The sequence below is a fragment of the Podarcis raffonei genome, chromosome 16 (assembly GCF_027172205.1).
Source record: "Podarcis raffonei isolate rPodRaf1 chromosome 16, rPodRaf1.pri, whole genome shotgun sequence".
Lineage (NCBI taxonomy): Eukaryota > Metazoa > Chordata > Lepidosauria > Squamata > Lacertidae > Podarcis > Podarcis raffonei.
In genome coordinates this window covers 32069447-32087043 of record NC_070617.1, presented here as the reverse complement: position 1 = coordinate 32087043, position 17597 = coordinate 32069447, and the positions used below count along the sequence as shown (strand labels likewise).

Here is a 17597-nt window from a genome sequence, read left to right as displayed (position 1 = left end):
GAGGTGTGGAAATTTCAAATGAGATTCCTGCATTGCAAGGGGTTGGACTAGATGACCCTCAAGGTCCCTTCCAATTTTACAATTCTATTATTTCAGTATGTGAATTGATTCAGGTGGTTAAATTAGGGGATCCCCCATACCCAGCAGGAATTAGGCATAATCTCATTTATCAACACTACAAATTTAAGGAGTGGGTCTTTAAATTCCCATTTTACAGGTTGGGAACCAAGACTGAGTATTCCAAAGCTCCCAACATGTCCTTGGCTAATGTGGGAGTTCAGGCAAGGTCCAATCTTTGGTTCACTGAATAAGTCTGGCTCATTGTGGCCATAGCTGAATGAGTATTTACATCAAGAAAATGTTTGCTGGGAAAATATATTTATGTAGCTGCTAGTTACCATGCCACTGAAGTTTGATATATTACATACAGATTCTTTTTAAAAATTACAGCTTTTGAAGGGCCAGCCAAACAAAAAGTGTCCTTGGTGCCATTTATATTTATTATCAAGACCAGAACTGTACGTTTTAATAAAATGCACTTTATTGGTGGGTGCAAAAATCCAAGGTAAATGTGAGCATTACTGAAACTGACACAGTACAATGTTAGCTATCTAGAAGAGCAGTGGGCATTCCTGATGGGAAGGAAATGTGTGTGTCTTAAATTTTGTAACATATACCTGCAAAGTTACCCACTTCCAAGCAGCTCTTGTCTAGTGTTGCTACTTATTTCTACCTAAAATGGAATTTGGTGGTAGACCTGGCGAGGCAGCGGTGTCGCAAGTGAAGTCTAAAATAGGATGTTAGTCTCACTGAAGAGATACTAAAAACCAGTTTTGGAAAATTCAAGCGTGGTGGTATGGGAAAGGGGAACTCTGCAGTTTTATAATGTCTATTTAAAAAACAAAAAAAAATGACAAAACATACAAAGGGTAACAGGGCTGTTCAATTATTATTATTATTATTATTATTATTATTATTATTATTATTATTAAGAATAGCCATCAAATGGGATTCAAAGAACTAGCAATCATCAGAATTCTCTCCTATAATCTGTTTAACATAATCAGCATTATATACCACATTAGGCAAATCTTGACTTACATTTTCAAATAGATTGGTTGTATTCTATTATCTAAGGAATGGTACCAGTTCCCCAGTGAATTTCTTATTATAAAAGAATCTGGGATAGTTAATATAATGTCAGTTTACTTCAGTTCTCTGCCACCATTTTTTCTGCCGTCCTCCTGTTGAAGGCAGAACTTGCTTAGAACCACTTGAGCCAGCCATAAGAGGTGCAGCAGGGAGAAGAATCCCTGGGCCCAACCGAGGGAAACTTGACCCAGCCTCTTGTTCTGTACCTCAGTTTGAGGGGACAAAAAGGGATGCTGCAATTGGATAAAAAATCTCTGTGTCAATGGAAAAAACAGCCATGTAAATCCAGAATTCATGCCTGAGCCCTTGAGATGGTCTTGGCGGTAAACAACAACATGCTACTGCTAGACAATACGCTTAAAATCCTTTCCACCTTAGCATGCTGAAATCCAAATGCATCATCAGGATGTTTTACCACATAACTTTTGCCTTGTTCCTTGTTCTTGAAGGTCCAGCCTTGAATGACAAGGCCGAAGCGAAAGCAGGGAGCATCCCCAAGGTGTCCGGGCTGGAGCGCAGCCAGGAACTGAGCACTGACGTGCCCTTTGTGCTGCCAATCCACAGCCCCCCGCCGAACACTGTCGTAGTGACTTCCACCTCCTCTGCACCCACGTCAAGTGCTCGGGCAAGCCCGCTGTTGAAGAAAGAGCCATTGATCTCAGCACCAGCACCACCAAGACTCACCCCTCAGCCGCAGCCTCGGCCTCAGTCGCAACCTCAACCTCGACCTCAGTCACAGCCTCAGCTGCTGCCTGAGCTCCGGACCCAACCTCCAAGCCACATCCCCCCTCCTCTCAGTTACCCAGGGCTTCACCAGGTGGCCCACAACGGACTCAATAATATCAGGTGGGTAGACCGTGCTCATTTAGTGCTCTGATCTCTATAATCTTCGAGTGCAGTGATGGGGAATCTCTTGACTCCAAGTCCCATCAACCCCAGCCAGTGTGTTCAGTCCAGCAATAACTGCAGGGCCACATATTGTTGTGATATGGGTCAATTCCCATTTTGTTCATGCTTGCAATTACTTATTTCAGAAGGAGACAATGAGGAGTGGTTTGTAGTAGTCTTCAACAACAGGAGATTTAGGACATTGTGCCTGAAAAGTGTATTAGAAGACGCTGGGGTGGGCAGTATCTCAAGACATGTTGAAGAGGGAGGAGAAGCCCAGTGATAGCTTATGTGAAAATGAAACTGAATGTCATTCAGGGGTTGCTACCCTAGCTCAGATTGGGAACATCCCTTGGGATCTCTGCTGGATAGTAGATGGGTCAAAATATCTTTGACGGTGTTTTTGCCGGGACACTTTTACAAATGCTTTGGTTATTTTGCAGTTCTGCAGCCTTTCTAATGACACTTTCTCTCCCCACTCCCTGCATTTTTTTTTATTTCCACAGCAGAAGCAGCAGCGCCAGCAGTGCAACAAGTATTAGCCTTCCAAAACACCTCCCCATCTCCCCCCAGATCCCTCCCCATCATTCCTCCGGCCCAGCGTTACCCCTCTCCATCTCTAACCTTGCTGCCTCGCATTTCCCTCTCAGATCGCAGTCCCAACACCAGCACCATCCGGCCATGTTTGCCACCCCTCCTACGCTGCCACCTCCTCCAGCGTTACCCACCAACAGCCTTGTGATCCCTGGTCACCCCGCAGGTAGGTCCTATCATCCCTCATCTGGGTTTTGCACTGAGATTGATTCCCCTTGTCACGCTCTGTAAAATCCATTGCTTGCAGGGTGTGGTTAAGGTGAGGCAAAATCAAAAGGAAGCCACCTGCTCTGGTGGTCTTTTAAAAGCAGCAGGTACATGATTGTAACTGGTAACAGATACTAAACTAGACCCCCAAGACAAGTATTCACTCTGTACGTTGCCCATGAACCGGAGAACATCTGCTTCCGGAGAATGATAGGAATTCAAGCAGAAGCCATCCCCCTAAATCAGGGGGTGCCCTCCTGTTGTTGTGGACTATGACTTCCACAACTCCTGACAGATGGCCATGTCGCCTGGGGCTGATGGGAGTTGCATTCTGCAACATGTGGAGGGCACCATGTTGGCTATCCCTGCTCTAAATGTTACAGAGGGGCAAAAAGAACGAATGAAAGTAAGCGTTTTAAAATAGAAGTGTTTATCTTTCTGTTGAAATTGTGTGTGTGTGTGTGTGTGTGAGAGAGAGAGAGAGAGAGAGAGAGAGAGAGAGAGAGAGAGAGAGATGGTTATATTAGAAGTGGCTCAAAAATATGGGAGGCAAAAATGAAAAGAGAAGACAGAAATGCAGAGCATGCTGTCTTGCACCAGGTCAGCCTAGTTGTCATCTAGCCTGGGATTGTCTCCTCCGAGTACCAGTGCTTCTCCAGGGTCTCAGGCAAAGAGATGCCTTTTCTGTCATCCACTCCCTGATTGTTTTAACTGGAGATGCCAGGTATTGAACCTGAGACCTTCTGCAGGCAAACATGGTCTCTAGCAGCAAGCTATGTCCTTTCCTGAACTGCACGTGAATCAAATACAGAAGCCTCCTACACCACCAGGCAGGGCATTTCACAACTGGGAGGCCACCACTGAAAAAGCCCTGTCATGGGTCAGTGCACTGGGCAGCCACCAGCAACAACAAGAAGACCTTACCTTGTGGTTCCACTCTTGGTGTTGGGTGCACAACATTTCTTTGGAAACATCCCCACATTTCCCAAAGATACTTCTTATTAATGTCTTTTTTCAAGAGTTTTCATCAGTAATTTTGCTCTTTGCATTCACTTGTTGCTTCACCATCACACAAAAGAGAGCTGCAGTGCTCTTTGCAATACGTTTTCAGTTGCAGAGCAGATTCTGGAACAAGATCCAGTTAGGGAAAGGAGCAGAGGGTGCATTGTCTTGTGAGACATTCCTTCCACTAAGGAGGGAAGAAGGAATTTGCATCTGGGAGAACCCTGAAGTACAGGGACAGCTGAGCAAGCAAGACTCTCCTATTAAAACCCAGGATAGCAGACAATAATCCTACCAGCAAAAGACAAATAGATCCCATCTTCTATATGTGTGTAGTAAAGTCCTGTGCAATTTTCTTCAGATAACACCCCCCCCCCTACATATCAGGACACTTTCTGGAGGGGACGGGGAGCCTAGCAATCACAGATGGTTAATAACTTTTATTTTTTTCCTAGCTACATTTCAGAAGTTCCCTGTATATCCTTAAATATACATACATTTCTGCTTCAGCCTCTGAAACACACCGTTTAGTTTTCTCATTTGCCCACAGCTGTTCCTGTGGCAGCTGGAGATTTCTGTGGTGTTTTCACCCCTTTTGATCTGGCATTTGACTCTGTAACTAACCCAACAGGGATTAAAGTGGACACACATTTACACCAACACCCCCTTTCTGTTTCCTACAAAATCCAATTAACAAACAAGAAAGAGGGTAGGGGATTTCTAGCTGTTGAAAGCAGTGGTGCCTTCCATTTTGTCCTGTGTTTCCCTTTTGGAAAGTTCCAAACGTAAAACATGTGAAAAGGGAAAAGGAACTGGCCAAATATTGCTTTAGGCTAAACCATCTGATCAAGGAACTGGCTTCAAGCTGTTGTCCGATATTCCAGAGACTGAGAAGCTGGAGTAACTTGATTGTATGTTAAAGGCAAAAAAGGCTTAGAAACTTAGTAGAAAAAAACTACTAGAGAATGTTATAACTAGGATCACATCCATACCATATATTTAAAGAAACAAGGCTTCCCTCAAAGAAACCTGAAAACTAGTTTACCACTCACAGCTACTCTTTCAAGCACCCATAACAAACTACAGCCCCCAATGATTATTTGGGGGAAGCCATCTGCTTTAAATGTGATTTAAATGTATGGTGTGGGGCAAAAATGGTAGAAATATCTGCCACAGTTCGAAGCTGGTTTGCAAGCCAATGTTTTCATTCTAACTGAGGTTTGCTGTTATGTCTGAATTCACAAACCTTTGACCCACCACAGTCAGGGCCGAGGCTCCACCTCAGGGGGCTGCTGCACATCATTGAGACAAAAATGAACTTGAGAAACTGAGCACTGAGCAGATGGCATATAAAAGCAGACAAGCAGCTGTGAACCACGGCTTAGCTGCTCAGCACATAGTGTGGTTATAATTCATACCTTGGTTTGGCATGATTTCTGAACCGAGGCTTTATCATGCAGCTGGGCTGGGCCAAAGCCACAAGAGTCATGCTGATATCTATATGCAGGGGGTGAACCAATGTTTGGAGGCAGCAATGGGCTGGATGTGGGCCACTCAATTGAAACTGAATCCAGATAAGACAGAGATGCTGTGGGCTGGCAGTTTTTGGGTCTAGGAATTGGTGAGGCACCCTGTTCTAAATTGAGCTTATTCCTCTTGAAGGAACAGGAACCTTGAGGGTACTTGAATCATCCAGTTCACTTGAAGTCCAGGTAGCTTTTGTGGCTAGAAGTTCCTTTCCTGCTCATCCTTTCCTCAGCTACAGCTGGTCTGCCAGCTATCTCCATTCCTGGACAGAGATAGTCTAGCCACAGTTACCCATACTCTGCTAACTTCAGTGCTGGGCTACTGTAATGAGCTATTGTGAGAAACACGGGCACAGGCAGGGAGGACAGCTACCCCACCCCCAAATCAAGTAAATCTATTAAAAAATACTTAACTAACTGAGATTATGACCCACCCACCCCAACATAAAACCTGCCCTCCCAGCATAAATCTTTGATAACTGTCCTGAAGTTGCAACTTGTTCAGCATATGGTGCCAGGGAGTGAGTGGGCATAACATCAATTCTTGGTTGCCTATTCTTTTCCAGGCTTAGTTAAAGGTGCTTATGCTGGCATTTTCAATGCTGGGCCCAAATATCTCTTTCCATTCTGACCAGTCCAAGTTTTAAGATCTGCAAGGGAGATCCAGGCTTCCCAAGGGGACGGGGGGGGGGAGGTTTACTGGGAATTTGTATGTTTGGGATCAGTGCCGCAGTCCTTTAATTTTGGTTTTTTCATGCTATTTTTAGGATTTTTTTTTGTTAAGTTTGATTTTAATGTTTCTGTGTCCTGGAACCTTCAGGTGAAGGACAGTTTATAACTACTTTTAATTCAATTTAAATAATATTTTAAAGTGACTTTGAGGTACAAGCTGGATATGTTGTTGCCTGGATGAGTTCTGCAAGCAGAAGAAACTGCTTCACTGACTAAAATCTCAACAACACAAGTTTCTTCTAATATTTATAACCAGGCCTGACCAATCAAGAGGCTTCATACTGCTGGCCAATCACAGGGGTCAGTGTTGCACACCCCCATTCCTTTTCTATTAATGAAGGAGCCCCTGAAGCTCGTATATTTTACAGGAGCTCACTAGGCTTTGTTCCAACCCCAGACCTTGATGTCCCCAGTTCAAGCCCAGAGTCCTGACACCTGTTGTATGAATCAGGAAATCTCTAGTCTGTAGTTGTGACCAAAAAGTCATGAATACACTAGGTTTGCTTAGGTATGCCTCTCTCCCTAAGCCTCAGACCATATGTGCAATATGAAGATAGGGATACTAATGTGTTTTAGAGAGCTGTTGCAAGGATACAGAAAGATAATATGTTTAATTAGTGGAGGCTGGCGCACTAAGGTGAATGGGGCTTCCCCACCAACTTCTGTTTGCTCTCAGGCAGCTTCCTCCTTCTCCTCAATCTTGGTGTTGCCTGTGTAGCACCTCCCTCATGGGGGAAGAGGTTGGGGATAAAGCTTGAATTAGTTGGATCTGGTTGTCATTGGCTCCACCTGCCCTCAGCCTCCCTGCTTTCTGCCCTACCAGTCCCAATACTCAACAGCCACTGCTGTATTTAGGGAGAAGTAGAATGCATGCTTTCCTTGCATATGGTTCAAGCACTGGCACCATTAAGTTAAAAGGATACAGAGCATGTGCTCCAGCACAGACGCTGGAAATCAGTTCAGCAGGTGAGGGTAACAGTCTCTGAAGAAACCACTGTCAGCTGCTTTAGATAACAGATGGACAGTGTGTGTTCCGCTTGCCATGTTGCATTCCTGTTACAATCCCTTGGTTTAACTGCTTTGCCACTGCAGTTGCTGCTATTTGTGCCCCCCCCCCCCGACACTCACTTTTTGTTCTCTTTGCTGATAAAGACGAAGCTGCTGTGTCACACTGAAGTCTGGAGTCAGCTGCAGATCCACCAGGCCAGCTCCAAGTCTTTTAAGGAAACTTGATACCCAGCTGCCCACTTTTAAATCCATTCCTCTCCGGCAATGCCCCACGGGGGAAAAACAAATTGGATTATCTTTAATCTAAACAGAAGTATCTGGTGTCTTAAAACAGGGCAGATCCCCCCCCCCCAAACACACACACAATTTTTTTTATTATAAGTTAATAATCAATACATTGAGAGAAAAGTAGTAAAATTTTGCCCGAGTAACACATAAAAAGGTGGTGAGAGGACCTTAAAAATAAAAGGTTAGGTTATAAATAATATTGAAAGTAAACAGCAAAAGCAGAATATGGGGGGAACTGAACACACTCACCAACCATAACTTACCTTCCCAGTGTAGAGAGCGTTCATTTGCCCTCAGCCACTTACCCCTGCCGTATACTGATTTGTGTTAACCCGAGTTAAAGTTAAGCAGTCTCTTTGCTGTGACATTTCATTTGGCTCTTGTTTTTCCCTTGTAAACTAGGTTTTAGCTATTTATAATGGAGTTTTTTTACCCTGGATCTTGAGAATGAATGGTCTTTACCCTCACTATCATAATTTACAGTGATCACTGTTTATTATTAGTGCGAAATACTTCCTTTAGGGAAACACCACTTGCTTTGGGGGGCTCCTGTTCTTGAATTTTACACCTCAGACACCTACTGAGCACTGCAAGCATTAAAGCACCCTGAGGCCTTCCAGATACTGCTGGACTCCCAACTCCCATCAGCCTCAGTCAGCATGACCAAAAATCAGGGACAATGGAAGTTGTAGTCCAGCAACAACATCTGGAGGGCCACAGGTTCACCAGCCCTGCTTTAAAGGAATAAATGGTGGCATTCATTTATTTATGATATTTATATCCCACCCTTCCTCCCAAGGGAGCCCAAGGGAAGCTTAAATCATAGGTGTAAATTGGTCTCCCTTACTAATTGAATGGCTTGGCAGCAAAAGACTTGATATAACATTGACAAATTTAAACCGGAAGACAGGTTAAATATTTTTATGGGCTGCATCCAACTAAGTTCTACTCGTGAGTAGACCCATTGAAATTAGTGGACCTATTTGAGTCATGCCAATTAATTTCAGTGGATCTGTTCTAACATTGGATACATCCCTATCAATGTTAGAAACTGGGATAGAAAAGCTGGGAGCCAAATCGTTTCTGGGACCTGGGTTGTGGGCGCCAAAACAGAATGTCTGCTTATTATTTTGATAAGCATTAACTAATACGCAATTCACATAAGAGACACATTGTTAATATCACATTTTTAGCATAAATTGTTAATACATGATTAATTTGTTGTTTACAATAAAAATATTGGCACCATACTTCCAGTTTTCAAAACACTCTACTCTTTATTGTTAAACTTCTTAACATATTGTCTATCCTTAACGTATACAGTGGTACCTCGGTTTACAAACTTAATCCGTTCCTGAAGTCCGTTCTTAAACCAAATCTGTTATTAAACTGAGGCACGCTTTCCCTAATGAGGTTACCCACCACTGGTGCCCTTCCACCATTCGGCTTCCGTTCGTAGACCGAGGTAAAATTTGCAAACCGGAACACTACTTCTGGTTTTGCGGAGTTCGTAAACCAAATAGTTTGTAAAAAGGACTGTTTGTAAACCGAGGTACCACTGTACTTTGAGGCTTCAAAGCACATACATTTAAGTAATCCTTGAGTGTCAGCCAGGTGCAAAAAAAATGGCACCCAGACTTTTTGAGGTGCTTGCAAATGGAGAATCTTTAGGCACAAAATGCACCTGGCGCCCTGCTAATTTAAAATCCTGATCCCTATGTGTTTTATTATATTAATTATAATTTTTAACTTTTTATAAGCTTCCCTGGGAACCTTCAATTCAATTGTGGGGGACAGGTTTAGGGTGTTTTTGTTTTTTTTAAAAAAGGAGGGTCTACCTTTGTATTCATGTTTTCTTTTTTTTACAAAAAATATTATCTTTCAGCAGTTCCTCCAACCCTTAAATCCACAGTACACAAACTACAGGTCCTTTGCTTCATAAGTGGCAGTGTGCTTGAGAGTTTTGCTACGTGGAGATTATATATGTGTATGGAAAATGTCAGTGTGAAATGCTTCTGAATGTAGAGATAGACATGTTGGTGGGGTGGAAAGGAAGATGGGGAAAGTTGATGACACCCTCCACCCCTCGCTTAGGGTCTAATAAATCCTATCATGAATGTTTTTTGGGCTGGGAGGAGGGATGGGGAAGGGACACTTTGTTGATAACGCCCCAGTATGTTTTCTGCTGTGATGACTCATGGTGTTCTCTCTTGTCTTTAGATACCAGCCTGTTGATATCATTCAACCAACCAATCATGTATTGCCAGCCTCATTCGGGGATTCTGATTGGTACTTTGTCACAGGCATCTCTCTTACCTCCACCAATGAGTCCTCACGTAGAAAACCACCACAGCATGACCTGCAGAAACAGGGAATGCCAGGTGAATATCTTGACTCTTTTTCTTCTACGTCTTTTGTGAAACTCACAGGCCCTTGTGCCCTTGTGTCTTTTCCCCGTCCCCTCTCCCTCTCTCTCTCTCCCTCTTCTAGATCACGAGCTGCTCAGGCAAGAGCTGAATAATCGTTTTTTGGTTCAGAGTTCGGACAGGACCGGTGCCTCTCTTGGCCCGGTGCCGCTGCTGAGGGCGGAGTTCCACCAGCACCAACACACCCACCAGCACCAACACACCCACCAGCACACATTCAGCCATTTTCCATCCAGCCTGCCCCAGATGCCGCCCACTGCACCTCCCCTGGTGCGTACCCCCTCCCAAAATGTGAGGATAAGTAGAGACACCTCTGGCCAAAACAACCATGCCAGCACCAGCTCTTTGAGACGGACACTTTTCTGTGAAAAGTGCATCCTCGTAAGGATGCGTTTGTTTAAAGTTGCCACCTTCAGTTGCACTGTTTTCAAACTAGTATTTAATACAGTAAGTTTCCGTAGGTTGCAACCTGCTGCTTCTTCTCAATGGGCCCCACCACACGGCTACTTCTCTGCAAACCTTTTGCCAAGCTCTGTTTCTAGAGAAGGGGGGTGCGACTTGTAATGTGGAATGGTCATGCAAGTTTTTGCTTTTCTCCTCTTAGGCGTTTCAGGCAGCTGACATAATAGCATCTGGGCATATGGGAGGGAACATGCAGGCATGATTTCATATATCTCACACACTTATTGCAACATGGGCATTGCTATGCGTACTCCTGCGTCCCGTCCCCCCAGAAAAAAGCAGTGGATATAAGAATATCCAGTGCTTTTTTTCTGGGGGGGGGACGCAGGAGTACGCCTACCCCTAAACATTTTGTGAGTCTACGTTTGGCCTCCTTGAGGGGCAGTATTACAATACATAGTGGAATATGCAGTGGAAGACAGGAGTGCCTGGCGTGCTCTGGTCCATGGGGTCACGAAGAGTCGGACATGACTAAACAACAACAATTACAATATGAGTGGGAAAATGAGAATACCCCTAAACATTTTTCTAGAAAAAAAGCACTGCTTATATCATAAAAGTAAGATGGGAAGGGCACCCCACATATAAGCATGTCTGACTGTGACAGAAAGGGCAGGGTATAAAATTTTCATCATCACTGTGTATTTGTATGCCACCTTTACATCGTTAAACCATGCTCAAAATGGCTTATGGCATGAAAAGATTTACATAATTAGAAGAACGCAGCAACATTTTCATAGTCACAAACAATAAATGGAAACAGCTCAGTAGGTATACAGTAAAATCAAACAATCCCCACATAGTTCATAACAGCAGAAATTTAATATCTCCAAAATTAAATATTGACTCCAACTAAAACTCCCAACAATACATACAATAGCATCCTGCAGGACTCACAGGTAGGAGGGTCTCTGGCCCCTTAAGCAGAAGCAGCAGTTGCTGTAGCTGGTCAGTCATGCCCCCACCCTTCCCAGGCCAAGTGGAAATAGGCCAGCAAAGCAAGGAGCAGATCTTGCAGGACTCACAACAAAGCGAGAATCTTCTATGAAAGTAAGAGTTGAGAGGGCAGGAAATAGCTTTTATTGCAATAAGTTGATTGTTTTGTTAACACACGAGCGGTCAACATCATTGTGCAATAAACCTATGGCCACACTGGTTGACTCCTGCCTTGCCATAATAATTTGCCTGGGCTGCTTGGTTTCAATATTTTTGCATCATTGCCATCTATTGCTATACCACCCACTCACTAACTCAACATTTCACTGGGCAACCCAATTTTTCAACATGGGCTATGCTTGCTTATGGCAAGCGTGAGGGACTTCTTCAGGCTTTAAGGTTGTTTTACAGTTTCTTCCCAGACAGGATATCTGGAACATTCAAGTTGCTTTTAAATAATACCATCCACCCATGGCTGAAAGCTCCACCCCTTCACCAACTTCTCAGAGTCATTGGCCGTTCCAGCAAGGGTTTGTTTGATGGGACAACAAAACTTTAGCAGGGTCACAATCCTGCAGAACAGCTAGAGCTTTTCCTGCCTCCTTGGCTCTCAGGTTTTACAGCGATGCCATTTGGTTTTGTTCCTTTTCCACTGCTGCTGTTCTCAGTTTTGTAAATTCTCCAAACAGCCTTTTTTCACACAAGGCAATGTTTGTTTATTTATTTATTTATTGGTACATTGCATAAAGCAAGATTCGATATTTTCTCTCTTTTTGAAGGAACGCACTGCTTTCTTTTGTAGTGAAGCAGCAAATGTTCCAAAACAGGCATTGTGGGGCAAGCTCATAGGAAATGACATTTCTTGCCTTTCTTTACCACACTGGCTGATGGTATGACGACATTGTTTGCTTCTAATCCGCTTAACTGCAGGACAATGAGAGCAATTTCTGCCTCCCCCAATGTCCATCCACAGGTGTTTAAGCAACGTGCAAATACCTCCCTACTCCGCTTCTTTCATAAAGCAATCTCAGAACTTTTCCTTGAAGGCCTGGCATGTTGTTTAAGAATCCTGATATCTGATCTTGCTGGAAAAAGAGTTCCCTTCCTGCCCACCCACGCCCTGTTGATGTCAAGCTAAAGAGTGAAAACAGCTTTGCCGCACCCTCTTTTGTTGTGCTTGAGCTCCCATCTTCTTATATTCCACTAAATGGGTTTATTAATCCTAATGCCAGAGCGGGTGGCGTTGAAACCGCCAGCTGCATGTGTTTTAGTAATTTATAGTATTTACACTGGAGGGTACATGACTCCGGTAATAACTGTAATTAACACAATTGCAAATCTGCTCTCCTGTATGGAGGAGAGCACACAACAGCTGGCTTGCTGAACGAGTGGCATTTCAAAGGGGTCATTGCTCACCATTCTGCGCCTTCCCCCAGCACATCTCCCTTTTGCTTAAGATTGGAATGTGCACATTCTTCACGGGGCATGGAAAGAATACTGATGGGGGCACAGGTCAGGTGCACAGTGCAAGGGGACAAAACGCCAGGACAAAAAACATGAGGGCAGATCCACAGTGGGTGGATCTATCTTGCAATCCTGTCTGATCTTTCTTACGCCTTTTTTCAAGGAGCTGGTTGAGCTAAGTAAGGGCTGTGTGATTTTAAAAAATGAGATGACTGCTTGAGTTCTGCTCCAGCACATACAGCTGTATCATAAAATCTAACTTTTAGAAATGATTTAGGGTGTTGACTGGCTTCTTGAGGAAGTTTGTAGGTGATGGTAAAGATTTATGTGCTAGATGCCTGAACTTGCTGCTTCCCCTTGCAAAGGTGCAGGTTTAAGAGGCTGTGAAGTTTGGAAAATATACATGTGCCCTTAAAATAAAACTCCCCACTGCCACCTCCCTCCCAAAAAAACCCACTAGCTAAACTGGATCCTGTACACCTGGGAGCATGCTTCGTTGTGCTTAGATTGCAACCCAGTGCTGAAGAAATATATTCTCATTTGTTTTTGTGTTATTTCTCTTTTTCTTCCAGTTCGACAAGTACGCTCCCAAACTTGATAACCCTTATTTTCGACATTCCAACGTGAGTGCATTTGTGGGTTTGGGTTTTTATTTTTTATTTGGTTTTGGTTTCTATGTTTGAACTTGCTGCTGGCTTTCCTTGCATGTATTTGATGTAGCAAGCTTTAGCTCTTGTCTCTGTGTTGTTGTTTTTAAGTGAATTCCCTTCCCTTAAGTTTATTTTTACCTACTACAATAACACCATAAAATTCCTTTAATTCAATCATTCATCAAATGTTCTTCCTCTAATTCAGTGTTGGTTGCTGCTTTCTGACACCTGTTTCTCAGGCTACAATCCTATACCTATTTGCTTGGGAGTATTGCCCATTGAAACTTGCTTATGAATAGGATTGCAAAAGAAATGCTAAGTCTGTGTCTGTACAATACCACTGCTGATTCTGAGCTGGAACTCACGTGAATACCTCTTCATCCAAAAGCATTCCCCGCACATATAAAAACTAACATAACCAGAAGAAGACTATGCTAGAACCCTTCTCATTGGCAACTAGTCTTTGACGTGAAGGAGTTCTGAATCATGTGAGCTATAGGCTGAAGTGTTACAGCCCAGCACCTGTTATACCACCACAATGAGAACTAAGCTAGTGTCTTCCAGTCTTCATACATCTTTCTTCAAATTTAGTGACTCAGGCATAACACAGTAGTTCAGCTGTAGACTAGCCAGGGCTAAGTAAAGGGGCTCACTTTTGTCCTGTATTTAGAAAGTGTTAGAAGACCAAACAGGCATGCACCAAGTCACTGAACAAGCTCGTTACCAGACAAGGCCAGCAGAGTTAAAATTGGATATATTTTAACTCTGCTGGCCTTGTTCAGTACTGCTATTCCCTAGGAATAGATCTGTCACCATTATTCTCCATTTTATGCATTTTTCGTTACTTATTTACTGGACATAGCTCGCCTAATTCCAGTAACTTGTCTATAAGATTTTTTTGTCACTTTCGGCTCTTTTTTCTCTCCAAATTTAGTCTAGGTGTTCTGAATTATTGATTCTGTCATCCATAGTGTATGCACCACCTCCTGGCTTTATATCCTCGGCACATTTGATAAAACTATATATGTAAATCTCTAATTATAAGATTGAACAAAAGTGGTCCATGGGCATAATAGACACTTGTGAAATTCCAGTTGATAGCTCTTTCTGAGATGACAGCCATGCATTGTAATTATTTCTTAAGCTGATTCTTTCAGACATTTGTGAATCCATTCCACATAGCCACTGCTGTCTAGTCCAGTTCTGTTCAGTTACCCTAACAGAATGCCATATGGAAATACGTTATCAGCTTTCCCGACATTGTGACAACTCATTATCAAAATCTTCTCTCAAGATGGGAACTAGCTTGTACACCAAAATATCCTGCCAGTCCTAAAAAAGAAGATTTCTCACCTGTCACTTCAAAAACACTCATTGATAAGAAGCCAAAAAATGATGCAAACAGCCACTGCCATGCTAGTGTCAGAGACTACTCTATGCAAAAGCAATAATGGCATGTCTGGTTGTTGTTTCTTTAATTGGGCCAGTTTTGTCACAGTAAAAATAAATGAGCTTTCACGCTAAACATGATTCTTCAGCCAGTCATCCTGATATAAAGGATAGTGTCTGAATTCAAGCCTTTCAGCAGCACTCTAGAATTGCTTGCCTGTTGGTACACTTACTGCCTGCCCTTGCTCTGCCGTTCCTTTTTATCAGTTGCTGCATCAGAAGCAGCGTTCTGGGACCGCATACTGTGGAAAATTAAAAGTGTGTGCTGATAATAGTGGACTTCATGGTTGGCAACTGTGGTAATTACCTTGTAACTGGGAGGCAGATAAAGATTAAAGATCCCAAGCAGGCTGCTTTCACACTTGCTAAAGTGGCATGTTTTGCAGGAGAGCTATAATAGCAGAATTAAGAATGGTAGCAGAGGCTAATTTCCCCCCTCTGGTAAAAATGAAAGCTTTCCATTCTTCTCAAAAGAGCATCCGTTGTCCCATGGACCTTTTGCTTCTTATAGACATCTATTGGAAATGTCTCTCCCCCCCCTGCCCCCAGGAAAGTATTTAATGCTTTCTTGAGGACTGGCAACCCCACCTTAAATATGTATGTAGAAAAGAGGCTTGACAGCTGTTACTACAGTGACATCCTGCTCTGGCAAAAGCAAGACCATTACAAAAAGTTTCAGGCTGTATAATCAGGTGCATAAGCAGAGCTGTGCAGTTCTGTGCAGTTGGACAGCAATCCCAAACACAGAATTCATTCTGAGAATCTCTGCTTTCGTTTGTTAAAAACAACAACCAATTTTCTAACACTTAATGCTCCGAAGATAAAACTAAAAAAAATATATGGATAAGCTACAGTAGCGGCACACAGCAGGCCTGCTCCTATTGTCTAAGGATGGGAATGTAGTCTTTAGAACACTGCATCCTTCTCTTTAGGTCTCTCGAGCTGAATAAGGAAATAATCTAGTTCAACAACTAGCTTGCCTTGATGGTGTGATGTCTAGGGCATTGTATAATGCTAATGCAATATGTCCTTCATATCACACACAGATTGTGGTAGCCCTTCCTGAACACCTCTTGCTGATGCCATGATTCCAATGAAGGATTTTGTAGGTGAACTGTAGGAAACTCTTTTGAGCCCAAGAGCCGCCGCATTTTGTCACAGGGAACCTTCCAGGGGCAATATAACATTGATGGGTGGGGAAAGAGGCAAAGTGGGCAGGTCAATACATGTGACATAGTAGGCCGCATTAAAACTATGCAAAAGTGAGTGGTTTTCTACACACACACATATACCTCTCCATCCAGGAAAAGAAAGGCATTATTATAGTTCAAGGACACACTCCAGCAAGGCAGAAGCACTCAAGGAGGGTGCTTCTATCCACTGATAGACCATGTGACTCTTAATCTCAGGGTTGCGAGTTTGAGCCCCACGTTGAGCAAAAGATTCCTGCACTGCAGGGGGTTGGACTAGATGACCCTCGTGATCCCTTCCACCTCTTCAATTCTGTTATTCTAGGGTGCAGAGGGGTGTGACCTCGGGAGGGGGCAAGGCTTATAGAGATTCCCAACATCCAGCTAGAAAGGCAGATTTAGGCTCCTGGCTTAAGGTTTCCCACCCCTGATCCACAGTAAGGGTAACATTTGTGTTTCACTAGAAAGGCCGCATTCATTTTAGTGCTGGGAGCTGCTTAACACACTGGGTAAATTCACCCTCGATACAAACCAAGTCTCTCAGAAGCAGCCAAATGCAGAAGACTTGCGAGTTACTCAGAAGTACAAATCTCTTTAAGAGATTGGATAGCAGGTCACCAAGCTCGCAATCAAAATATTTGCAAATGTGATTTGAGTGAGTGCATGAAAATGGAATATTCCTTTAACGATACAGCAAATTTAAAGTGGGTGTGTTGTTCGTTTGTTAAAAATGAGCTCTTGAAGGAATCATGAGTTAGGCAAGCTCCCCCAGCGTCTAACCAATAAAGGGGTTGAAATTGATTTGGTAATTTTTGTTTTGGAACAGGTTCTTACGATTTGCACCAAACTTGTCTCTCACATCTGTTAGTTATCTGTAATGTAATCACCCCTCTCCTTTTCTCTCTCTTCCCGCCCCCCTTTCCCCCTTCCTAGTTCTTTCCAAGCTATCCTCCAGCAATGCCTGGGATGCCACCTCTGCTTCCACATTCAGGTCCTTTTGGGTCACTTCAGGGAGCATTTCAGCCGAAGGTACAAATTTATTATGGTTTCATTTTTTCCACAGGCTCATTTTTGTTGTTGTTGCCCATACGAAAGAAAGCATGATTAAAATGTAGCTGCAATATAAACACACGTGTATTTCTTGATCGAATTATTATTTTCACTAGGCACATCTGTTTCCCTTGTGCAATTTGCTTGATAGTTAAAGACAGTAGCTCCCTAAAGCTCTACCCATATATTTTCAGGGAGGGAGGTGGAACCTCTTGCTGCTGCTGACCTAGGTCTCCCTAGTACACAGGTAGCCATTGTGGTGCTCTCCAGATATTTTGGACTCCATCTCTCTCATTGGCCCCAGTGTTTGAGGACTGTGGAAATTGTAGTGCAGCAACATCTCAAGGCTACCACACTGCCTACTTCTGCCCTAGTCATATTCTTTAAAGCAGGAGTGGGGGACCTTTGGCCCTCCAGATGTTGTTGAACTCCATCTCCCATCATCACCAACAAGCATGGCCAATGCTAGGGGCGATGGGAGTTGTAGTTCAGCAAAATCTGGAGGGCCAAAGGTTACCTGCCTTTAAAAAATAAAGGAATGTGTCATTGCATTCAGCCCACCTCTTGCAAGTG

The 17597-nt window shown here is 43.3% G+C and overlaps 1 protein-coding gene across 17 annotated transcripts in view; it reads left to right on the top strand.

Annotated features, from left to right (window-relative positions):
• The window catches only part of FBRSL1 (fibrosin like 1), a 775633-nt gene that overhangs the window by 729291 nt on the left and 28745 nt on the right, over nucleotides 1-17597 (top strand). For 15 of the 17 annotated variants that reach the window (XM_053368552.1, XM_053368549.1, XM_053368554.1 and 12 more), the window contains 5 exons: nucleotides 1602-1998; nucleotides 2547-2800; nucleotides 9888-10093; nucleotides 13258-13308; nucleotides 16908-17003. In XM_053368552.1, the coding sequence (XP_053224527.1) occupies nucleotides 1602-1998; nucleotides 2547-2800; nucleotides 9888-10093; nucleotides 13258-13308; nucleotides 16908-17003 (1004 nt within the window). Of the gene's footprint in view, nucleotides 1-1601; nucleotides 1999-2546; nucleotides 2801-9617; nucleotides 9779-9887; nucleotides 10094-13257; nucleotides 13309-16907; nucleotides 17004-17597 lie in introns of all 17 variants that reach the window. The other 2 variants (XM_053368547.1, XM_053368551.1) reach the window with 2 other exon arrangements.